This window comes from Hakea prostrata, chromosome 6 (genome assembly GCF_041222555.1).
Source record: "Hakea prostrata isolate BN-2017 chromosome 6, UWA_Hpros_2, whole genome shotgun sequence".
NCBI lineage: Eukaryota > Viridiplantae > Streptophyta > Magnoliopsida > Proteales > Proteaceae > Hakea > Hakea prostrata.
Window position 1 is genome coordinate 22423801 of NC_142605.1, and position 19013 is coordinate 22442813.

General features: G+C 40.1%; 1 protein-coding gene across 1 annotated transcript; it reads left to right on the top strand.

The window, feature by feature from the left end:
• The first annotated feature begins 7535 nt into the window (after positions 1–7535).
• LOC149012653 (uncharacterized) lies at positions 7536–18977 on the top strand. The gene is made up of 9 exons (XM_089159882.1): positions 7536–8286; positions 11349–11660; positions 11936–11985; positions 12076–12360; positions 13413–13502; positions 13928–14028; positions 17625–17671; positions 17780–17856; positions 18301–18977. Exons 1-9 carry the CDS (start codon positions 7923–7925, stop codon positions 18421–18423), a joined length of 1449 nt encoding a protein of 482 aa, XP_089016008.1. The 5' UTR covers positions 7536–7922; the 3' UTR covers positions 18424–18977.
• The last annotated feature ends 36 nt before the right edge of the window (positions 18978–19013 follow it).

Consider the following 19013-nt stretch of genomic DNA (forward strand, 5'->3'; position numbering starts at 1 on the left):
ACTTGTACCTACCCAACATTATGAAGAAACTACCCATAGGCTTTTTGGTTCCAATGGACAAAGTCTAGGAGTCAATTAGAAATTGTTAGATGTCCACATTTGCGTCAATCAAATATGTCTTCGACAAATTTTATCCTTGTCAAAGATATCATCACCAATGTCATCTTAGGACAACCATTCCTAGATATGATCAAACCCTTCACAGTGTCTAATGGAGGGATTTCAACCAATATCCAAGGAAAATAAATTTTCTTTGCTTTCCTGCGAGAATCTCAGACTCATAAATAGACCAAATACACCGTATCCAAGCCAAAGAACACCAACTCCAATTTTTACAAAATGAAATCACCTACAAACGTATAGAATAACGTTGGTTTGAACCAAATATCGACAATCAAGTCAAACATTTCAAAAGTCTCTTTGAAAAGCAACTATGTTCGGAATTTCCTTATGCCTTTTGGCATCGAAAACAACACATTGAAAGACTACCTTACATCAAAGGGTTTTCTGAAACTCGAATACCAACAAAGGATGGTGCTGTCTTAATGACTTACGAGCTGCAAGAAACCCACAAAACTAAAATTGATGATTTATTACATAAAAAGTTGATCCTCCTTAGCAAATCTCACTAGAGTTCTATAGCATTTTATGTTAATGGTCTAGCTGAATATGAAAGAGGCACCCCTCGTCTTGTTATCAATTACCAACCTTTAAATGAGGTATTTGAATGGATTCGATACCCTATTCCAAACAAAAAGAACCTCCTTCAAAAAATACATCAAGCAACCATCTTCTCCAAAATTTGATATGAAGTCTAGCTATTGGTAAATCTAAGTTTATGAACAGGATCACTACAAAATGGCCTTTACTGCTCCCTTTGGTCATTAAGAATGGAGTGTAATGCACTTTGGCCTAAAAAATTCATGAACAATATCTTCAATCCCTACCAACACTTCACTTTGGTCTACATCGATGATGTCCTCGTTTATTCCCAATCCATTGAAGAACATATCAAACATTTAAACAAATTCCATCAAATCGTGAAAAACAATGGATTATTATTTCCCTAAGAAAAATGGAACTATTCCAAACCAAAATCCAGTTTCTAGGCAACAACATTTACAACGAATCCATTGTCCCCATTGATAGGTCTTTGGCCTTTGCTAACAAATTCCCTAATCTTATCTTTGATAAAACTCAATTGCAGAGATTCTTACGAGCCCTAAACTATGTCAGGGATTTAATCCCACAAATTGGATCCCATTGTGAGCCGCTCTATTCCTAGCTCAAGAAAAATGCCACACCATGGTCACAATACCACACCAAGGTTGCCCAAACTATCAAACACCTTGTCAAGACTATACCCTATCTTAGCCTTGCCAATCTTGATCTTCCCATAATTGTTGAAACTGATGCTTCTGAACTCGATAATGGAGGCATCCTCAAACAAGTTGATCAAGGGAAATAAATAATTGTCCAATACACCTCTGGAGTTTGGAATGCGGCCCAGAAGAATTACAGTGCAATCAAAAAAGAAATTTTATCCATTGTTTTGTGTATTCAAAAATTTGAATCAGATTTACTCAATCAAAAGTTTTTAGTACGTGTTAAGTTGCAGCGTTGCAAAATAGGTATTGAAAAAAAACATCCAAAACCTTGCTTCAAAACAGATTTTTGCCCGTTGGCAAGCATTATTGGTTTTGATTTTGATGTTTAGCATATCAAAGGAGAATCCAATTCCATTCCCGACTTCCTAACCCGCGAATTCTTACAAGGTTTCAAGTCTACCAATACTCCACCATTTGAGACTACCCAACCATGGAATAATCTCCCCCATATCTTGGGTGTCCATCAGTATCCAAATACCCACATCCATGAAGAATGTTTGACATAAGATTTCTTCTTTAATGGCTCACTTGTATAAAGACACTATAGACGAGACCTTCTAAGAAATCCAACAAATCCTTGAGAAGACAGAATGGTCCAAAGAAGATCATGATAACTATCAAGAACTAGTCTCTGACTTCATCCAATTTCATCGATTATATAGCCAAACATTGTACCGGTTGAAGCTTTATAAGGTTTAACTCTCCCATTAAATTCTATGATCATGAAGTACTTCACAATTCACGTAAGACAAATGAAAGCTTGCAATGCACAAAGAGTTTGGTGTAAAGAGGCTATTAGCAATATCATCAATAAAAATGTTATGGAAGAAGGCAATACAACACGTCTTGTTTCTCTATCAATTAACCTTGATGCTTATACATGAATGTACATACAAGGTCAAAAAATGAGCAATAATCATACTGCTTAAACAATGATGTCCAATTCCCAGGGCTTGAAAGTGGGAAATTGTTAACCATGACGACACCAAAGAATGGTCAGTAAGACACATGGTAAGATATAGGTTACCGTTACTATTCTGGCAATGATTAGTCTGATGAGTCTTATTAGTAAAAGCATAATTTGTTCATCATTCTGGTTTAAGAATGGTCTCGTCAATATTCAGCTTGGTCAAATAGGATGAAACCAATCTAGCCAAATTGGGTTCACCATTATTAACCAAACCAAACAGAGAAAACAATGTCTTTGACACATGGAATGCCCTAAAATGGTTTATCATCAATCATTAATGCATCCAATGGTGCAAAACAAATATCCTCTCAAAAAATGCAAAGACCAAGATTCATCATCAATCAAGGACAATCCAATGGTGCTAACCAAGGATTCTCTCAACAATACAAACAAAGGCTAGGATTCTATCACGGCCAAATCATATCATTTCAAACAATATCTCAACATACAAATTTGGGGTCAAGATTCGATCTTCCAATTGAAAGGCAGAGAGGCAAAGCTACTTTCGAACACGATACCCGACTTAACCATGTCACAACAATATCTCATCTATACTTTTGCAACCATCTACAGTGCCCGACAACTTCTCCTATTCATTTACAGTGATAGATGTTTGGAAAGGAATCTTCAAGGTGCACTATTCTGGATTTCAAATTTCGAACTTCAAATCCACCAATGTCCATCATTTCTTATAAATAGAGGTGTTCTCTATTGTGAAAGGGACTCTTTTTTAGGATTTTCCTTCTCTACTTCTCTTTAGAAGTAGGAAACCCCTTCCCCATTACTTGTATCGTTCCTCTATGATTCTCTATCAATACTTGTAACCCCACAAAAGATCCTATTTCCACCCCTAGTATATATATATTCTCAAACAATCCGAAATCCACACATCTCTTTTAACATGCCCTAAGTCAATCTAATGTCATGATGTATATGATTTCATTAAGGATGAGTGCAATTTACATTCATATGTGTGATTTGATATCCATTCTTGCTCTTGAGTCTTATTGTACTCCATTCTTGAGGCTTAACTTGACTCAGTTTTTATTCTCACTTTGACTTGATCTTTGCTTTGACTTGGGCAATTAGTCTTGAGTTGGGCTTGGTCCATTTGCTTTCATCTTGAACTAAATATGTACAATTCAATATAACCATTGGTACCTTGTGTTTGTTATCATCAAAATTAATAGAGGCTAATGTGGGATTGATGTGGTAATACTAATATGATATTTTCCTAATATTGTATAAAAAAAAAATTTGCCAACTACTATGTCCAAAAAATCTCTAGGCACAAGTAAAGAGACAAGACGTAAGGGGTATTTTTTTCCCCCCCCCCCCCCAAGTAGCAGACACTCCAATGCTTAAAGCTAGGATCAAGTTAGCGAAAGGCTCATAGCCTAATGGATCAGATCTCTCTTTCGCCACTTGTTGAATGGGCATTTTTAGGTGTTTCAAGGTAAAACGCCCAACCTTCCATTCTACTGAAGGAAAAAGTATTGAGTTCCACCGGTTCCTCTACCCTGATAACCCACTCTAGTCCATTACTACCATAAATTCAAGGAGGTCCATTTTGTCAGAATTTAGATGTAGGCCATCTTCATAAATGTGTGGTTGAAAGGCCATCAGGTTGGGATAATCTCTACCCTCGAGGGTAGAGGATTCAATTGATAAATATTCAAGCATGTATATTTTATCACTGAGCATTGAAAAGGTGTTGCACAATTTGGTTAAGCAAGACATGGGGTCACTGGTTTTTTAGTGAGACTTAGGATCTCGATCCTAAGTATTCGAGTATGTGTATTTATCATCAACTATGTCTCTCAAGCTCTTCGAGTTTTCTCCATATGTAAACCACTTCAGTTGGTGGATTCTTCCATACTCTTCAACTAGATTTGAAAACCCTATATCGATTACCCCGACCGGACAATAAAAAAAATAAAAAATAAAAAAAAAGTGAAAGAGTGAAGAAGAACACCCTATATCAAACCTCAAGCAAGAAAAAATTGCATTATGTGCCCTAAGAAGTGTGGGTTTAGCTCTACAATATTGCATGTCACATCTCATATGGGACATCATTCCATGGTTGTAGAAGTTGGTTACCTATCGGGTTGGTGATATTGGTCCCAAATCAGTGATCAGCTCTGGCTGGCATCTGTTTGATTGGTTGGTTCGTCAATTCCAGGGCCTGAGAACAAGCTCGAGTTGATATTTGTATTGAGGTCGATCGTGATCCACATAGACCACAATGATCAATAATGGATAGCAATATTTGGGTCATCGTTTGAACAATTTGTTCCTATCCGAGATTTTACTTTGTGCTCAAGATTCCCCTAAGCACTTGGGGTCCTTTCGGTGCTTGAGTTGATAAGACTTCATACGATGACCTACCATCATATTTGCCTTGGCCATCGAGAATCTGCACTTTGGAAGAGTTGTTGCGTTAGTTTGCCATAATCGCCCACTAACATCCGACATATGAAGGTGGTTGTCATTGACATCGAATGTGCCGACCAAGGAGATTAGATTAGGGCTAGCTTGGACGGTCTAATGGTCCTCTCATACCTCTGGTCATGTTATAGATATCCATAACCCATCTCATTACCTCAATTGATAAGAATGGTCAACTACGCTTTCAATTCCTTGTAGCTCTTCATCTTGGCCGGAGCTCTAAAAACCCAATCTTGGGTGGTATTATTATTGAATTTGATTATCATTGGAGGCAGATTCCTAATTACTCTGGTTGGCCCTCTTTGACTATTTGCCCTTGTGACCAAGTTTAGGGCTCGACTCTGGTGGCCAAAAAAAAGGGGTTAGATTTGGTCACAACAGTGTGGTTACACAAATAAAAAGAAGGCTAAACTCCATATGAAAGTTCACCACACAATAAGTCCGATCCCGTTGTCGTGTCACGAAGTGGTAGAATCTCAAATAAGTCATGTATTATTTGAATCTAAATATTGGGATGTATTGTCAATGTATGTTTGGTAAAATAGTAAGATCCATACTTCTCAGTAGAGAGGTCATGAGTTCGACCATAGTGAACGACAAAGTTCCCTCTGAGAAAGATGAGCGTAAGCTGGCTCAGATAAACCTCAGACACCAAAAAGAATAAAAATTAATAATACTAGAATGTATTATCGATTCGGAGTTTTTATGAAACTATTTTTTGAGAATGGAACTTTCTACTCTCCTTCAAGGACTCTTACAATGTCTTCTATACCTAATTGAAAGGATACCCATACCAATCACAAAAGTAGTGTGGCCTTTCCACTTTACTTAGTTGTGTCCAATACTGACTCTCTAAGAACTATGTCACAAAACAACGATGTGAGTGATGAGGGGCCGACTTCTAGGTCAAGTCAATATAAATGCAACTCCTAGGGATTTCAGGCTTCGAACTCAGAAGTTGCAGAGCGAAGAACTCACAAGGATTGGAGTGAATAAAAGTCACCTCCTCTCAAATTATTGATTGGTTTATATAAATTAACCTTGTTAATTTGATTTCATACGCTAGATCTTCCAGGTGTCTTTGTTAGAGAGCACATCTTGGAGTGAATTCAATTAGTCTTCAGTTCCTCAATAAGAATAGTACTTCTTGGGCGGTTGCAACACTTTTTCTAGCTTCCATGGTGGATCACACTTCTTGTCATAATGGTTCACTTGTAGGAGATGTGTGTGATTCGTTGGGCCTTCCTTATTATAGGCTGGGTGGTTACGTTGTTTTCTACTCGCAGCTGGACCCTCATTTGATCAGCTCAATCGGTTCAACCAATGACCCAGGATTGAACCCAATTTGGTATAATACTACCCATATAAGATATTGCATTTAAGTCGATGATTGTTCCTCTGATTACAAATGATGCACTTCAAAAGGGGATTTTGAGCTTTCAAAGTAGTTTAGGAGTATATGGAAAAATAAGCGGATTAACTCTACAATCCATGCTTGTAGTGTATAAATGTTATGGACATTACGGTCCAAACCCTTGAACTGGCGAAGTAGAACACTTGAACCAAACCAAGGACTCAAGCTTGATCCAACATAGTTCAACTGACGAATCACTGTCATGATGCTTTTCGAAGGAGATGCTATTTGAGAAGTCAAGAATCGTGCATCAAAATGACACGCAACTGTCATCATGTGACTTATTCTCGGCAGAAGCAGCGTTGGCAATAGATTTGACGCATTCTTGTCCAGATATCAAACCCCAGCATTAAATGCAATGAGTCTCATTAAATGCGCATGGATAGTCCAAAAGCTTCTCATTCACCCAAAGTTTGCCTCGAATATTGTGTACTCCTATTTTGTCCCCCCAACTGAAGAATGGTGTCACATCAAGACCAACTTAACGTTGATCTCTTGATTCACCTGTAAGATCAGCGACTATCTTGGGAAGCATGCATATCAACTTGTTGTGCAAACCTCACCAAGAGGCCATCTCCACCATTCATCTAAGTTATCCCTCATCTTAAGGGTATGATGAATCTGTCATCAGTTTAGGTGTGGACCAGTTGCATATATAATCTTTCTACACACGAATAACGGTAAGAGGACTTAAACACTCCAACCATTATTTTCCTACATTAACTCTTGAAAAACATTATCTTCTTCATTCTCTTGGGCATTTATTCCTTAAAGTCTCTGGTTTTCTTACTTAAACTGACTTAATCATTGGAGGTGGCTTTCCGTTCCAAGAAGCGGCCCACTCTCACCATTGTTTTGGTCTTAGAAATCAGACCCGGATCAGAAGCGAACCAAGAAGCTCCAAACACATTTTCACAACAACAATAAATATATCTCTTGCAAGTCAATGAACACATCTATGCCAACCCGGTACAGTCCACAACTATACCGTCTCATAGTTTGAGCCGGGCTAGTTATGGACCAACGGTTGAACCACAGGAAGTTCAGGAAGCTAATAAAAAGCAGTCAAAGCACTCTCAATCGATGACGAAGCTCAACTGAGAATTTGACACGTGTCATCCAAGGCTAGCGTCAACTGCAAGTCTGTAACGTGGTCCTACATAGAATCCAATGGAAAAGCCCCGCTTTTGTCGGTTAACCTATCTGCATGTCTGCCGCGTGTACATCACCAGTAGGGTTAGTTTCGTCCAAGAAAAAATGCGTCTCTCTTAAATCTCTTACCCCCACTCTCAACAACAGTAAAGATTCAAAAAAGCTAAGAGAAATCAATCTAATGGCGCGAGAAAGAAAACGGTCAGAAACGTGTTGTATCTCTTCCACTTTGCTGGAGCTCAGAAAGATACATCCATGGCGATTTCTTCTTCCTCTTTTTCGGATCCACAGATTTAAAAGATTCTGTAGTCTTTTCAGATAGCTTTCTGATAAATTTAGCGGAATCAGAAACACCTCTTAACTTTAGCAAAATCCACTTTTCTTCTAACTTTAGCAAGTTTTCTTTAATGCTATACATCCATAGGCTTTACAATCTGTCATATACGTTACTCTTAGTGACCTCTCTTGTCTTCTTCTGTAACTCTTACCATCGGTTTCTCTCAGCTATAGTTTATGATGGTTCAGTTTCAGTGAAGCTTCAAGGGTTTCGATGGAGAGTGCAGCACTAGAAAATGGAACTAGGGTTAAGAGCTCTGTTTCAGCTGATAATTCTCCTGTTATGTCAGTTTCAGAAAGTTACGAGGATCATTGTGAAGAGAAGTTCAAGACTAATGGAACTGGAAAACGGGTAATTGATGGGGTTATGGATAAGGGAAATTCTTCAAGATCTTCAATTTCTGTTCCAAGCTTGATTTCTGTTACGGCTGCTACTGTTGGAGCGGTTTCCGTAAACTCTTGGCAGGATTATAAAGTTGGAGGACCTGGGGAGGTGATTGGTGGACAAATCATGAGAGCTAATGAAAATGTCATGGATCTGGCAGTGTCTCCTGTCCCGGTGTTACAATCACCAACAGGTTAATGGGTTTTTACCCCTGCTTCTTGATTTCCATTTTGATGATGACCGAAATGAAATTGCTTCACTTCATTTGATTTATAAATGGAGCAAAGTATTCTATTTTTTAGTTGGAAAGATGTTTTTATGAGTGTGTCTAATTATACAGTTCATTGAACATTCAAACTTCATTTCTTCATGTTGGTTTTACAATCGGTTATTTGCTTTATTGTGGGCATCTCGTACATGGATTTGGTCAGTCAAATTGAAAAAGGTTTGGATATAGACATTAGCAATATAGTGCAACTGTGGAAAACCTCACTTTTAGCAAGAAACTATTGGATGTCCTTAACAACAAAATAACTAATAGCTCTAATGTCCTTGAAGACATCTCAAGCACTGTCCATGATCTCACATCACCACCTCTAGAGAAGCGTCCTAGATGTCAACAGTTATTCATGCTTTCATTCCTGAAGTAAAAGGACCATTCTACATAAAGTTTTTCTCTTCTCTAAAATTCTCATATCCGTCTAGACAAGTAACATGCAGCATAGTGAACGTCGGCTAGCAGGAAATTTCAAACAATATAAGAAGTAGATAGGCATGAACTGGTACCCATTGGTCAACAAGTGTACAGTAGAAAAAACAGCTCCTATAAGCAATGCCTAGACAAAAAAGGCGGTAGGTCTATCATCTTCTGCACATTCCTCCAAAGATATCTCAGTTCTCACCATCTTTGAAATTCTGGGGTATCATGGAAGCAAAACCTATAATGATGGAAAAGAGAATACAAACCACAAACAACAAGTATACAGAGGAAAGATTTATGTGGTTTGGCAAGACTGCTGACCACATTGAGATGCGATATGGTTCTCTATAAGTAGAGCATACTGTTTATTTGTCCTCATGCCACTCTTTACCCCCCCCCCCCCTCTTTTTTTTTTTTTTTTTTTTTTTTTTTTTGGGGGGGGGGGGGGGTTGCTGTGTCTCTATTGGAGAAAAGGAAAAAGAACTGCATACAAATACAGGGAAACATAATATGGAAAGGATTTACTTTCCCCCTTTGGTTTGGCTGGTGCCTCATGCCTCTCTTAGACTAGTTATGAGGAAAGAACCTTCACTACAAACATATAGTGGCACTGTACAGCCTCTTAACAGCTCACTAATGCAAGTGAAGGTATACAAGACATTGTACCCCAACACATCCTTTCCAAATCTCATGAAGGATGGCATCCAAAGACTCTGTAGAACTCTCCTCTTCACCCTAATGAAATTAGAGACCACAAAGGAAATAATATTTGTAGACATTGCTTATGGTATCAATCCCAGATAGAGAGGAGAAGAATGTGTATCATGCAAATCTAGTTCCAACTTCCAACTAGGAGAAACTATCAGAGGTAACGACGCATATAAATATAAGGAGAATATTTGTAATTTGAGACTGAAATATTGGAGAGGCCGAGTTCCCTAGTCAAGTGCATCAGTAACCTGACAGATAGTGTAGAAGAAAGCTATCAGTTAACTTGAGTGAAAACAGGGGAGTTCTGTAGTTGAGATAGATAGAGTTGAGAATTGAAGAGAGAATGGGCCAGGTATCCTTCTGTTATCCTATTGGATCCACCAAATTGAACTTGAGAATCCACTCACAGAAGAAAGTATTGAATCAGTGAATAGAATAAAATGGAAGTATGCTTAATAAGTTCTCTTTTATTATTATATTTTTTCTCTTGGTTTTTTTTTTGGGGGGGGGGTGTGGAGGGGGGTGATGCATGTGCATTTATTTCTTCTTTTGGATCTGACAGACTTAGGGATCCATATTAAGTCCTTCTTCCACAAGAAAACATCATTGCATCAGCATAATCATTACAACATCTTGACAAATGTAGAGATGTCTTGAAGATTCCTATTCTTGATTGAGCATATCTACTTGCCAGGTTCCATCTTTTTCCTTTGAGCTGATGGAGAGTTGCAATCCATGAAGGCTTCCTCTTCCTTTGCAGCTTTCTGGTAAAACCTCAGGGGACCAGCTTTCTTATTGCCTTCATAGGTTGGAATGCAGCCTGTATTTTTGATAGGATTTCATACCAGCTTCCTGTTACCCAATGACATAATCCTCTTTCACCTTCAACTACTTGCATCTGGAACAAGCCATTTTTTGGAAAAAGAAGCCAGTGTATAGGCCTAAATGAAAGTCTATTATTGTTCCAAATTGGAGTGTTCTGACAAATATATATACCCCAGTTTGACGGGGAGTTTCCCCCTTAGTTACATTGAGCTGTAGAGCTTAGGCATATTAAGTCTCTTCAAATTATATATTTTTTTTAAATTTCTTTCTTGTTAGTCTTGGGCAGGCTTAGTCTTGTCCAATGATACAATATAAATAAATTTTGAGAGCGATGATAGAAAAATAAGCTGAATATATCTTGGCTCAGCAATTCTGTCTCTTAATTCTCCCATCATTGTTTGTCTCTTCAACTTGGCATGTGCTGGACTCAGATCCAGGTTCATTACGGGTTTGATCAGCAATATGCTGTCGGATGAAGAGTATAATATGGTCTCATACTCATCAACTCAATCAAGTGTCTTGACAACAGATTTGTCAGACTAATCATGCGTGTAATTTTAGTCTATAAGCTCAAGACATAATATTAAAGTTATTTATGCTAAGAAGTTTGGTAAAGGTAACATCACTGCTGCCAATTAAAAATGTCTCTTCCTTTACTAAGGCCTGGAGTGTTCGTTCAGAAACACATGATGGAGTAACCATTATCTCATTGCTAAGATCATTTGTATGTGTCTACGGAATTACATTTATTTTTTTGTTCATTTCTTGCTTGTAACAGAACCTGTAAATTTGCAAGTTTTCAAACTTATTTCCTTCCCAGTGCAACTTAATGCTTACCTGCTGTGTATAACCTGTCCTCCGAGTATGTTACTTACAATAAATTTTGAATTGTGCAGCTAAATGACTCCTTGTTATTGATCATGAAACTGTAATTGTTACCAGTTATTTCAATGCTTTAGTTATTCCAATTTAAAAAATGCACGCATGAACATGGCTGTCTTGTAATTGCCACTTTTTAGGTTTTCTGCAACCTGGAACTTCTTTTAGTCATGGAACTTCAGAAGTCAGCTCCATCTTTCCTGGGATCAATAATTCATGGCACTCAAAACCTGTGGGAAGTTCATATCATTTGCACTGCTCTCCATACAGTGACACCTGTTTCTCAAGTGCTGCAGCACAGGATCTGGAGCAGCAAGTTGGGATATGTAGGAGCTCTTACAGCCCAGCGCACATAGAAAGCTTTTTCAGTCATGTGCCAAGTGGTTTTAATCTAATGGGTTCTCAGCCCCTTCTGGGATGGAGCAACAGAAGTTTTGAGCATCCAAGAAAAGGTCAATCTCTTTTCAAGAAAATACTTCTATTACCATTGACTTCCATATACAACAGTGCTGTATGTGTACACTGAATCTCTAGTGACAGGATGTAGTTTGGTGCAGTGTGCCAGACATCTAGAGTGCGTATTCAAATGGTTGTTTGAGCGTTTACTGGATTTTCTATTCATTTTTAGTTCAGTAACAGCATTTTTTTTTTTTTTTTTTTGCTAAATTAAGTTATCCAAAATCTCTATTTGCCAGAACTTCACCAAACTAATTGCTGTGACTTGCAGTCCTTATGCCTGTTCAAGCCTTGTTTCAGAATCGCCTTTCCCCAGATTTGGTAGGGCACTACCACTGAATAATTTAGTGTCTGCACCCCTCAATCTGAAACAATTTAAAATTGGATAGTGAACATTCTCCAAATTTGCAGGATTCACAGATTTGCAATGCTTCAGCTGGTTGTACCTCAGCTACAATGCACAAGCGGAAGGCAGTTCATCCCAGTGTCTCTAGCAGCTTGAATATGACAGTCACTTCAGATGGTACAAAGAAGGATAATTCAGAACCACCAGATAAACTTATGCGGCTTGCCGGCTTTGAGGAATGTAACCTGTTGGGGGTTACTCCGATTGGAAGGGAATCATTTACTCCTTGTTCTGAGCCTCAAACTGGATTTGTTCCTTCAGCTTGTTTGTATAAACCTGAAGATGACAAGGTTCGGACTTTCTCCTACTCTAATTAATATATCCTTCAAAACAATAGAAGGCCTATGATATTAATTTAAAGAAACATATCATAGAAGGGCAGCAGAAAATGTGCAAACGTGGGTTTTCGTGGTCCATGTATCTACCATGAGTTATCTCCTTACTGAGATTTTGCAATATTCATTCTATCAGAACCTTTTACATGACTGGGGCAGGGAAATAAATTCATGCTGTTCTGGCAAACTTGAGAATTGGTTGAGAACATTGACTGAACGAACTATATGACATGGGAGATCTTTTAGGAGGGGTGGCTTGGCTAGCCTGGCTTTGGTTTGTCTTCTCCCGAGATTTTGCTACTTGTCACAGCCAGCCATGGGCTTTTATTTAAGTCAACCTGGTGTATTCAGACAGCATATGACTCTAGTCTGAATCTTCTTTTTTTTTCAAACTGAAGAGAAAGTCTAGTTCAAGATTATATATATCCAAAGTTTACTACTACTTAGTCTAATTACTGAACAGAACAAGTATTTAAAGAGGGGCAGGAACATTTAATGCATAGCTTCATATTCTCATTGATATTAAGAACTTGTCAATAGTAATGTCTGTAGCAGCTTATATTGAAATAGTAGGTACATAAAGTTGTTCGGATGCAGTTAGACATGTCCAACGGGGCCAATTTTGCCTTGAAATACTTCGTGGTGGCCGTGGTTGGGTTATATGGACCTTGGGTTTGTTTTTTTGGGTTTCTTAATGTGAGGGGCCTTTCTTATAAGCCCAGAATTTAAGATTTTAGGGGGTACATGGAATTAAATATAGGAATAACTGGATAAAGGCTTATCCAATATGTGGTACTTGTTACTTCATTTTATTTCTTATTTTCTTTTAATTTTTTGCCCTCCCTTGCTGAGCAACTTTCATAGAGCAGTTTTTGTTGTGCCTAATTTTATTAATTAGGATGATTCAATTTTTTGAGGCTCCCACCATTATAAAATGATGACCCTTTTCATTTTGTTTATGCTTGACATAACTTGAGGTTTCGTTCTGATTTTGATTTTTTGCCCAGGTGATTGAAGGGAAAGGTTGGACAGTACTTCTACAGAAGGAATTACGGAATACTGATGTTGGTAACCTGGGAAGAATCGTGCTTCCTAAAGTATGATGTCTTTTAACTTTGTATTTTTTAATCTTTGGTTGTTGAAGTATAACCTAGGGCTTTACAATGAAAATGGACTTTCAGATCTTGGCTACAAACACTTCCATCGATGCTATACATGCAGCTGGTTTTGACCATACTGACAAGTTCCAGATATGCAGATATTCTTCAGCTTAAAGCAGTATTATCTAATGATGCTAATAAGTTAATCTCCAATAATTGCACTGGACAGAAGGCAATCAACTGATAGTTTAGACAAATTATTTATTGAAAGAGTACTTTTTTTGTCATCTGAATTGACTGGACCTAAAGAGTTAGGGAGATTCAACCACACAAGTTTGAGAAATCCTCTGGTTTCATTGACCTGATACAGTGTTGCTTTTGTGATTTAGGACCAATTCTGTTTTCTTTTCTTTGCTTTGCAGAAGGATGCAGAAGCAAATCTCCCTACTCTAGCTGCAAAAGATGGATTAGTTCTAGAGATGGAAGATATGACCTATTCAGTTAACTGGAAATTTAAGTTTAGGTAAGTTGGAAGAGTGTGAGAGTGAGTGAGTGTATGTGTGTGTGTTTGTGTGTGTGTTTTTATAACTTTAGTAGATTTTTGAATCCATGTGAAAATGGAAATCTCTCATGTGGCTATGAAAATATTACAAAATCTTTCATTCCTATTTAAATTTATTAAGAATAGCATTTTATTCATTACCAACGAAGAATTAAGTCGTACACTCGAAAGATAAAAATATAGAATTACAGACTATGTTGATGCTACTAAATGATGAAAGAGACCTGGCATCACAATCCAGAAATAGTACAATCCCTGTGCACATCTGCTGGCCAACATATCCTAACCATTGATGCTATTGCCAGGGCCAACTGATCCATAGATATGCAGAAATAATACTTAGGGACTCATTCCTGCTGTTTCTATGCAAAACCCCTTGAGATAGGTAGTTAGTGCCTTCAATTACATATAGTGAATTTAACGAGTTCTGTAATGTGATCAAGCAAGAAAACATGATACTCCTCCATGTCTTTTGGTGGTGGATTGCTAATATACCAAGGAATAGAGCATATTTAAAATAAAAAAAAAAGCATTTTGTTCCCCTGTATTGTTGAACATACTAACTTATTCCTTTTATTAACCTTTAACATGTCATAACTCATAAGTCAGCGAGAGAAGGACGATGGACCCTCCCCCAGGCTCCCTCCCCACCCCGCCCCGCACGCCCCCTCCCCACCATCCACCCCCGCCTCCCCCTCCGCCCCCTCTCCCCAGCCTGAATGCCCGGAGCCTCTCTTCAAACCCCAGACTCATCTTGCAACCTTCTTCATCCCTCCTTCTTCCGACTCACCCATCCCTCCGGCCGTGTCCATCCCCAGCCACAGGCCCCGATACTCCGTTGGAAGAATGCTGTCCCGGGACAACCTGGCCCCCGCCCTCCCCTGGCATTGCAAAGCCTCTCTTGCTAAACAGGGAAATCGTTGGGTCTCTAGATACTTGTTATTGAGAATGGAATCTGCTCTCAAATCTCCTCCCCCGCTGTCAAACCAAAGCCATAGATGGCTCTCCTGGTTGTGGGGAAGTCCCCAATTGTCATTAAACCCGGGAACCCTCTATGCCCCTCCGCAGGTTGATTTCAGCTCCCCCCTGTGGATCAATTTGCCCGGTCTCCCTTGGAGTTCGGAACCAGAATGCCCGAGCCGCATCGGCTATGCGTTAGGCCTCGCACCGACTGAAAACCCGACTGAAAGGCCTCCCATGCTCGCCATGCCGAGGTGCCGCTCCAAACCATTGCCTCCCGCATACCATGTTGATGATCGGGTCTCATATCAACCGATATCGTACGACCGGATACCCGGTGCCGAGATGCCTAACGTGGTCACGATATCCACAAGTGCCTAGACTATTCCCACCGCCCCCGCACCCGCGCGGCAGCCCAACCGGTGCTCCGCCCCGAGGTGCGGTAGGGTCCCGCCCCCTGAATCCCGCCGGCCAACCACCGATCCGCCGCCGCCGCCCTCGCGAACGATGTTGCCGCCGGATCCGATACCCCCGCGACGAGACGAACCGTACCCCCCGCTCCAGTTCTCCGCCAACCCCCCCCCGAAGACCCAGGAGAAGAATGGAAAGTCAGCCTCCGTACCTCGCCGCCGCCCCGCGGTGACCGACCCGACTCGCAATGCCGAGGCCCCACGATTCCGTGAAAGCTGCTGATGCCCCACCACCCGATGCCTCCGATGGTCCGGATCCCGACCGCTGCCCCGAACGGGCCCAGAAATCCCCTCATGCAGTCTCCCGAGCAACCGACCTCCCGCAACCACTCCCGAGCCACCCCCCCCACCGCCCCCGCCCTCCGGCCTCCCTCCTACCAAGAAACCGATCGATCCCAAAAGCCGCTCTCACCCCAACCATACCCACCGCCCATAGCAAATATCCCCGCCATGGGCCATCCCCAAGCCCAAGGCCCATGCCATCTCTTCCTCTTTGCCTCCTATTTATTCCATCTCTAACCCCTAAAGCCCACCCTTCAATTCAACCACGCCTCTCAGAAAGAACCCCAAGCCCACCAGCCCAACCCATGGTTAACCAAACAACCCAACCCAACTAGCCGAAAACCCAGCCCCCATCACCCAGCCATCCCCACCGAACCTACCCCAAAAGCCCATCACTCCCCGGCCCATGATCTGAGCATCCCCCCCCGCCAAACCCGACCAATGTCTATATGGCCCCGCCCATAATGCACTTGTCCCTCAACCCAAGTACCCAGGATCCAAACCCCGCCATCTTGCCCAGGATCCTCCCCACCCACCCCACCAGTCTCATCGTTCCGACGAGAAGGAGCAACGCCCAAGGGCATAATCCTTTGGCGAAGACTTTGGTGGACTTCAAGCCCATCAAGAAAAAGAAGAATAAGAAAAAATCCGCAAAATAGGCTTGCTGATCTGGTTCGGCCCATATCCTTTGGTCCCTACTTGTATCGTTTTGTCGGTCCTTTTGGATCTATGTTGCTTTGTTGGTGCTTTTTACCCTGCTCTAATGTGCGATGTATTTTGCTTTATTGTGTGTTGTTGTAAGCGCGTTGCCTTCTTTTAATACATTTAATTATTCATCCAAAAAAAAAACTCATAAGTCAGCTATTCTTTCTGTAAAAATTAGTGGGAAAGGGATACGCACACTCCTCATTTGTGGTTAGCTACCAGGCAGCACCAATGGGCACGTGAGGTGGGGCACCATAAGGGGGAAGAAGGCTCATTTCCAAGTTCAAATGTCAGCCTCAAGTCCAGCCAGTTACCCTCCAGAGCAATGACATATATTTCATGCATCTATAATATACACCCCCTGCACTCCTATTCCCCTTCTTAGTCAGAGATTTTTAAATAGCTTGTTTTGTCGTGTGACCATTCCAACTTGAATTGGGCTCAAACTTGGCACGTGAGGAGTGGACCTTTTGGCCCACCTGTCTACAAAGTTTTAGATTCAATTTGAGCTGCCATGTAGCAGACCCATGTGGTTATGTAAAGATGGACACGATGCAGGGAGCATCTACCCATAATATTAATTTACTGATCATTGAAAAAACTATACATAGATAATTGTAGTTTTTGCTTCACTAACTACATTTTCCACTCTTAGATAGTACTGTACAAATAATTATTGTTAGCTTTTCTGCTTCTATTTTACCTCTATCTGTTTTTCTCTTGCCCTTTAGTTTATTGAAGCTTTTATGTGGATTGTCTTCTGCCCGTTGGCTTTGCTATTGGTAGGTGACCACACTAAATCCATGTCTTTGTAGTTGACCCTTTCTAGGGTTTTTTAGTATTTGGCTATCATGTCTTGCCATTGTTGATTATGCTGGTACCCAATGATCAATCTATCCCCCCCAAATGGAAGGGAAGCATTTTACTTTTCTATTTTCCTATTTGCTTTGCACCCTTCAACCAAATTTCTCTTTTGATAACCATAATTGACGTATGAAATGCTCTGATATGCAATTGTAGTTTCCAAGGCTTCCTTGATATCACAATGTAGAACATCGGCATCTTAAGGCTTCATTTGCAATAATTCACCAGTTTTATTCTGAAAATTACTTGAATTTTTCCTTTCCATTTTCTGTTCAGGTATTGGCCAAACAACAGAAGTAGGATGTATATCATGGAAAATACAGGCATGTCAAAATTTACAATTAACACTACCTGTTTTTATGCCAATTATTTGTTTTCAATGTATTGAGTGTCCTAATCTGTTCTAGTGCTGTTCTAATTTTTCCTATCAGGAGACTTTGTAAGAAAGCATAACCTTCAAACTGGCGATTTCTTTATTGTTTATAAAGAAGAGAGCTCTGGAAAATATGTAAGTAGCAGTCTTCATAGTAATCCAAAGCCCTGTATGGCCATTTCCTCCCTGTCGCTCGGAACTCATTAAATCTTCTATGAGTGAGGAATACTGGGGAATAGGATAGGAAAAAACTGGCGGTTTTTTTTTTTTTTTTTTTTTTGGGGGGGGGGGGGGGAGATGGAGGGGAACTTCCAAGGAGGGTATTAGAGTGCTTCCATTAAGTCACCTGGTGGCACAACCAGGGATACCAAGCATTCTGACTTGTTCAAATTCAAAGTCAGCGATGCAGGGTGAAATGGTGAATTCTTGGAAAAGAACATTTTGGAAGATTGTTACATTTGTCTAGCTTCATTTAAATTTGTTATACAGACTCTTGGTGGGATTTTTCACAAGTATTCATGGTATTCCTTTTCTACAAAAAGTTGAGTTGCTAAGGTCCTATCCATTTTTCTTATTTAGATTGTTCGAGGTAAGAAGGGGATGAGATTATATTATGCTGATACAGTGGAATCAGGAGACCCTAGTGGGATGGAGGATCGGGACAGAAGGGCCGACAACCAATGCTCAGGAACCTCCACATAACCAAGGGGTGGCTTAAGAGGTCACAAGGGCTGAAACATGGCAGGCTGAGTCATTTGATTTTAACAGAAATGCTTGGTGGGTCTCAAGGGCTGACGACCAACTGCTCAATAGAACATGGAGTGATGGAAACCTCCTCATTACCGCATTTACTTTGTTATAGATGTTGATCAGATGACATTCTTAAATAATTTCTCTTAAGCAATTATTGTTTCCCCCTTACTGAGAAAATTCTCTGCTGTGAGGCTTTTGTATAGTCTTTGGGTATCATAATTTAGTGAAAGCATCAAAAAATGACCTGAGGTTGAAATTTTGAAATGTCACCTAGGTCAATTTTCCAATCGAACTATTGCATTTTTTGTGAACTTGGTAAACAGGCTGAGATGTGTTGCTGCATAACCATTTTTCTGGTACCCAGGGATCTATCTTGTCATTGTTTCATTCGAACAATTTAGGTTATACCTCCACCAGGAATAATCTGAAACAACTGAGGAAAGACCACCTCAAAGCTTGCAGTTGTAGCAGATGGAATATTGATTGCTTCTAATAACATCCCAACACTTCTGATGCCACATTGCTAAATATGTCAGCTC

Excerpts from the sequence above, each read along its gene's own strand:
- LOC149012653 (XM_089159882.1), top strand. The coding sequence starts at position 7,923 with ATGGAGAGTGCAGCACTAGAAAATGGAACTAGGGTTAAGAGCTCTGTT. Across the intron at positions 13,503-13,927 it reads GAAGAATCGTGCTTCCTAAA|AAGGATGCAGAAGCAAATCT; the intron begins GTATGATGTCTT and ends TTTGCTTTGCAG. Across the intron at positions 17,857-18,300 it reads AAGAGAGCTCTGGAAAATAT|ATTGTTCGAGGTAAGAAGGG; the intron begins GTAAGTAGCAGT and ends TTTCTTATTTAG.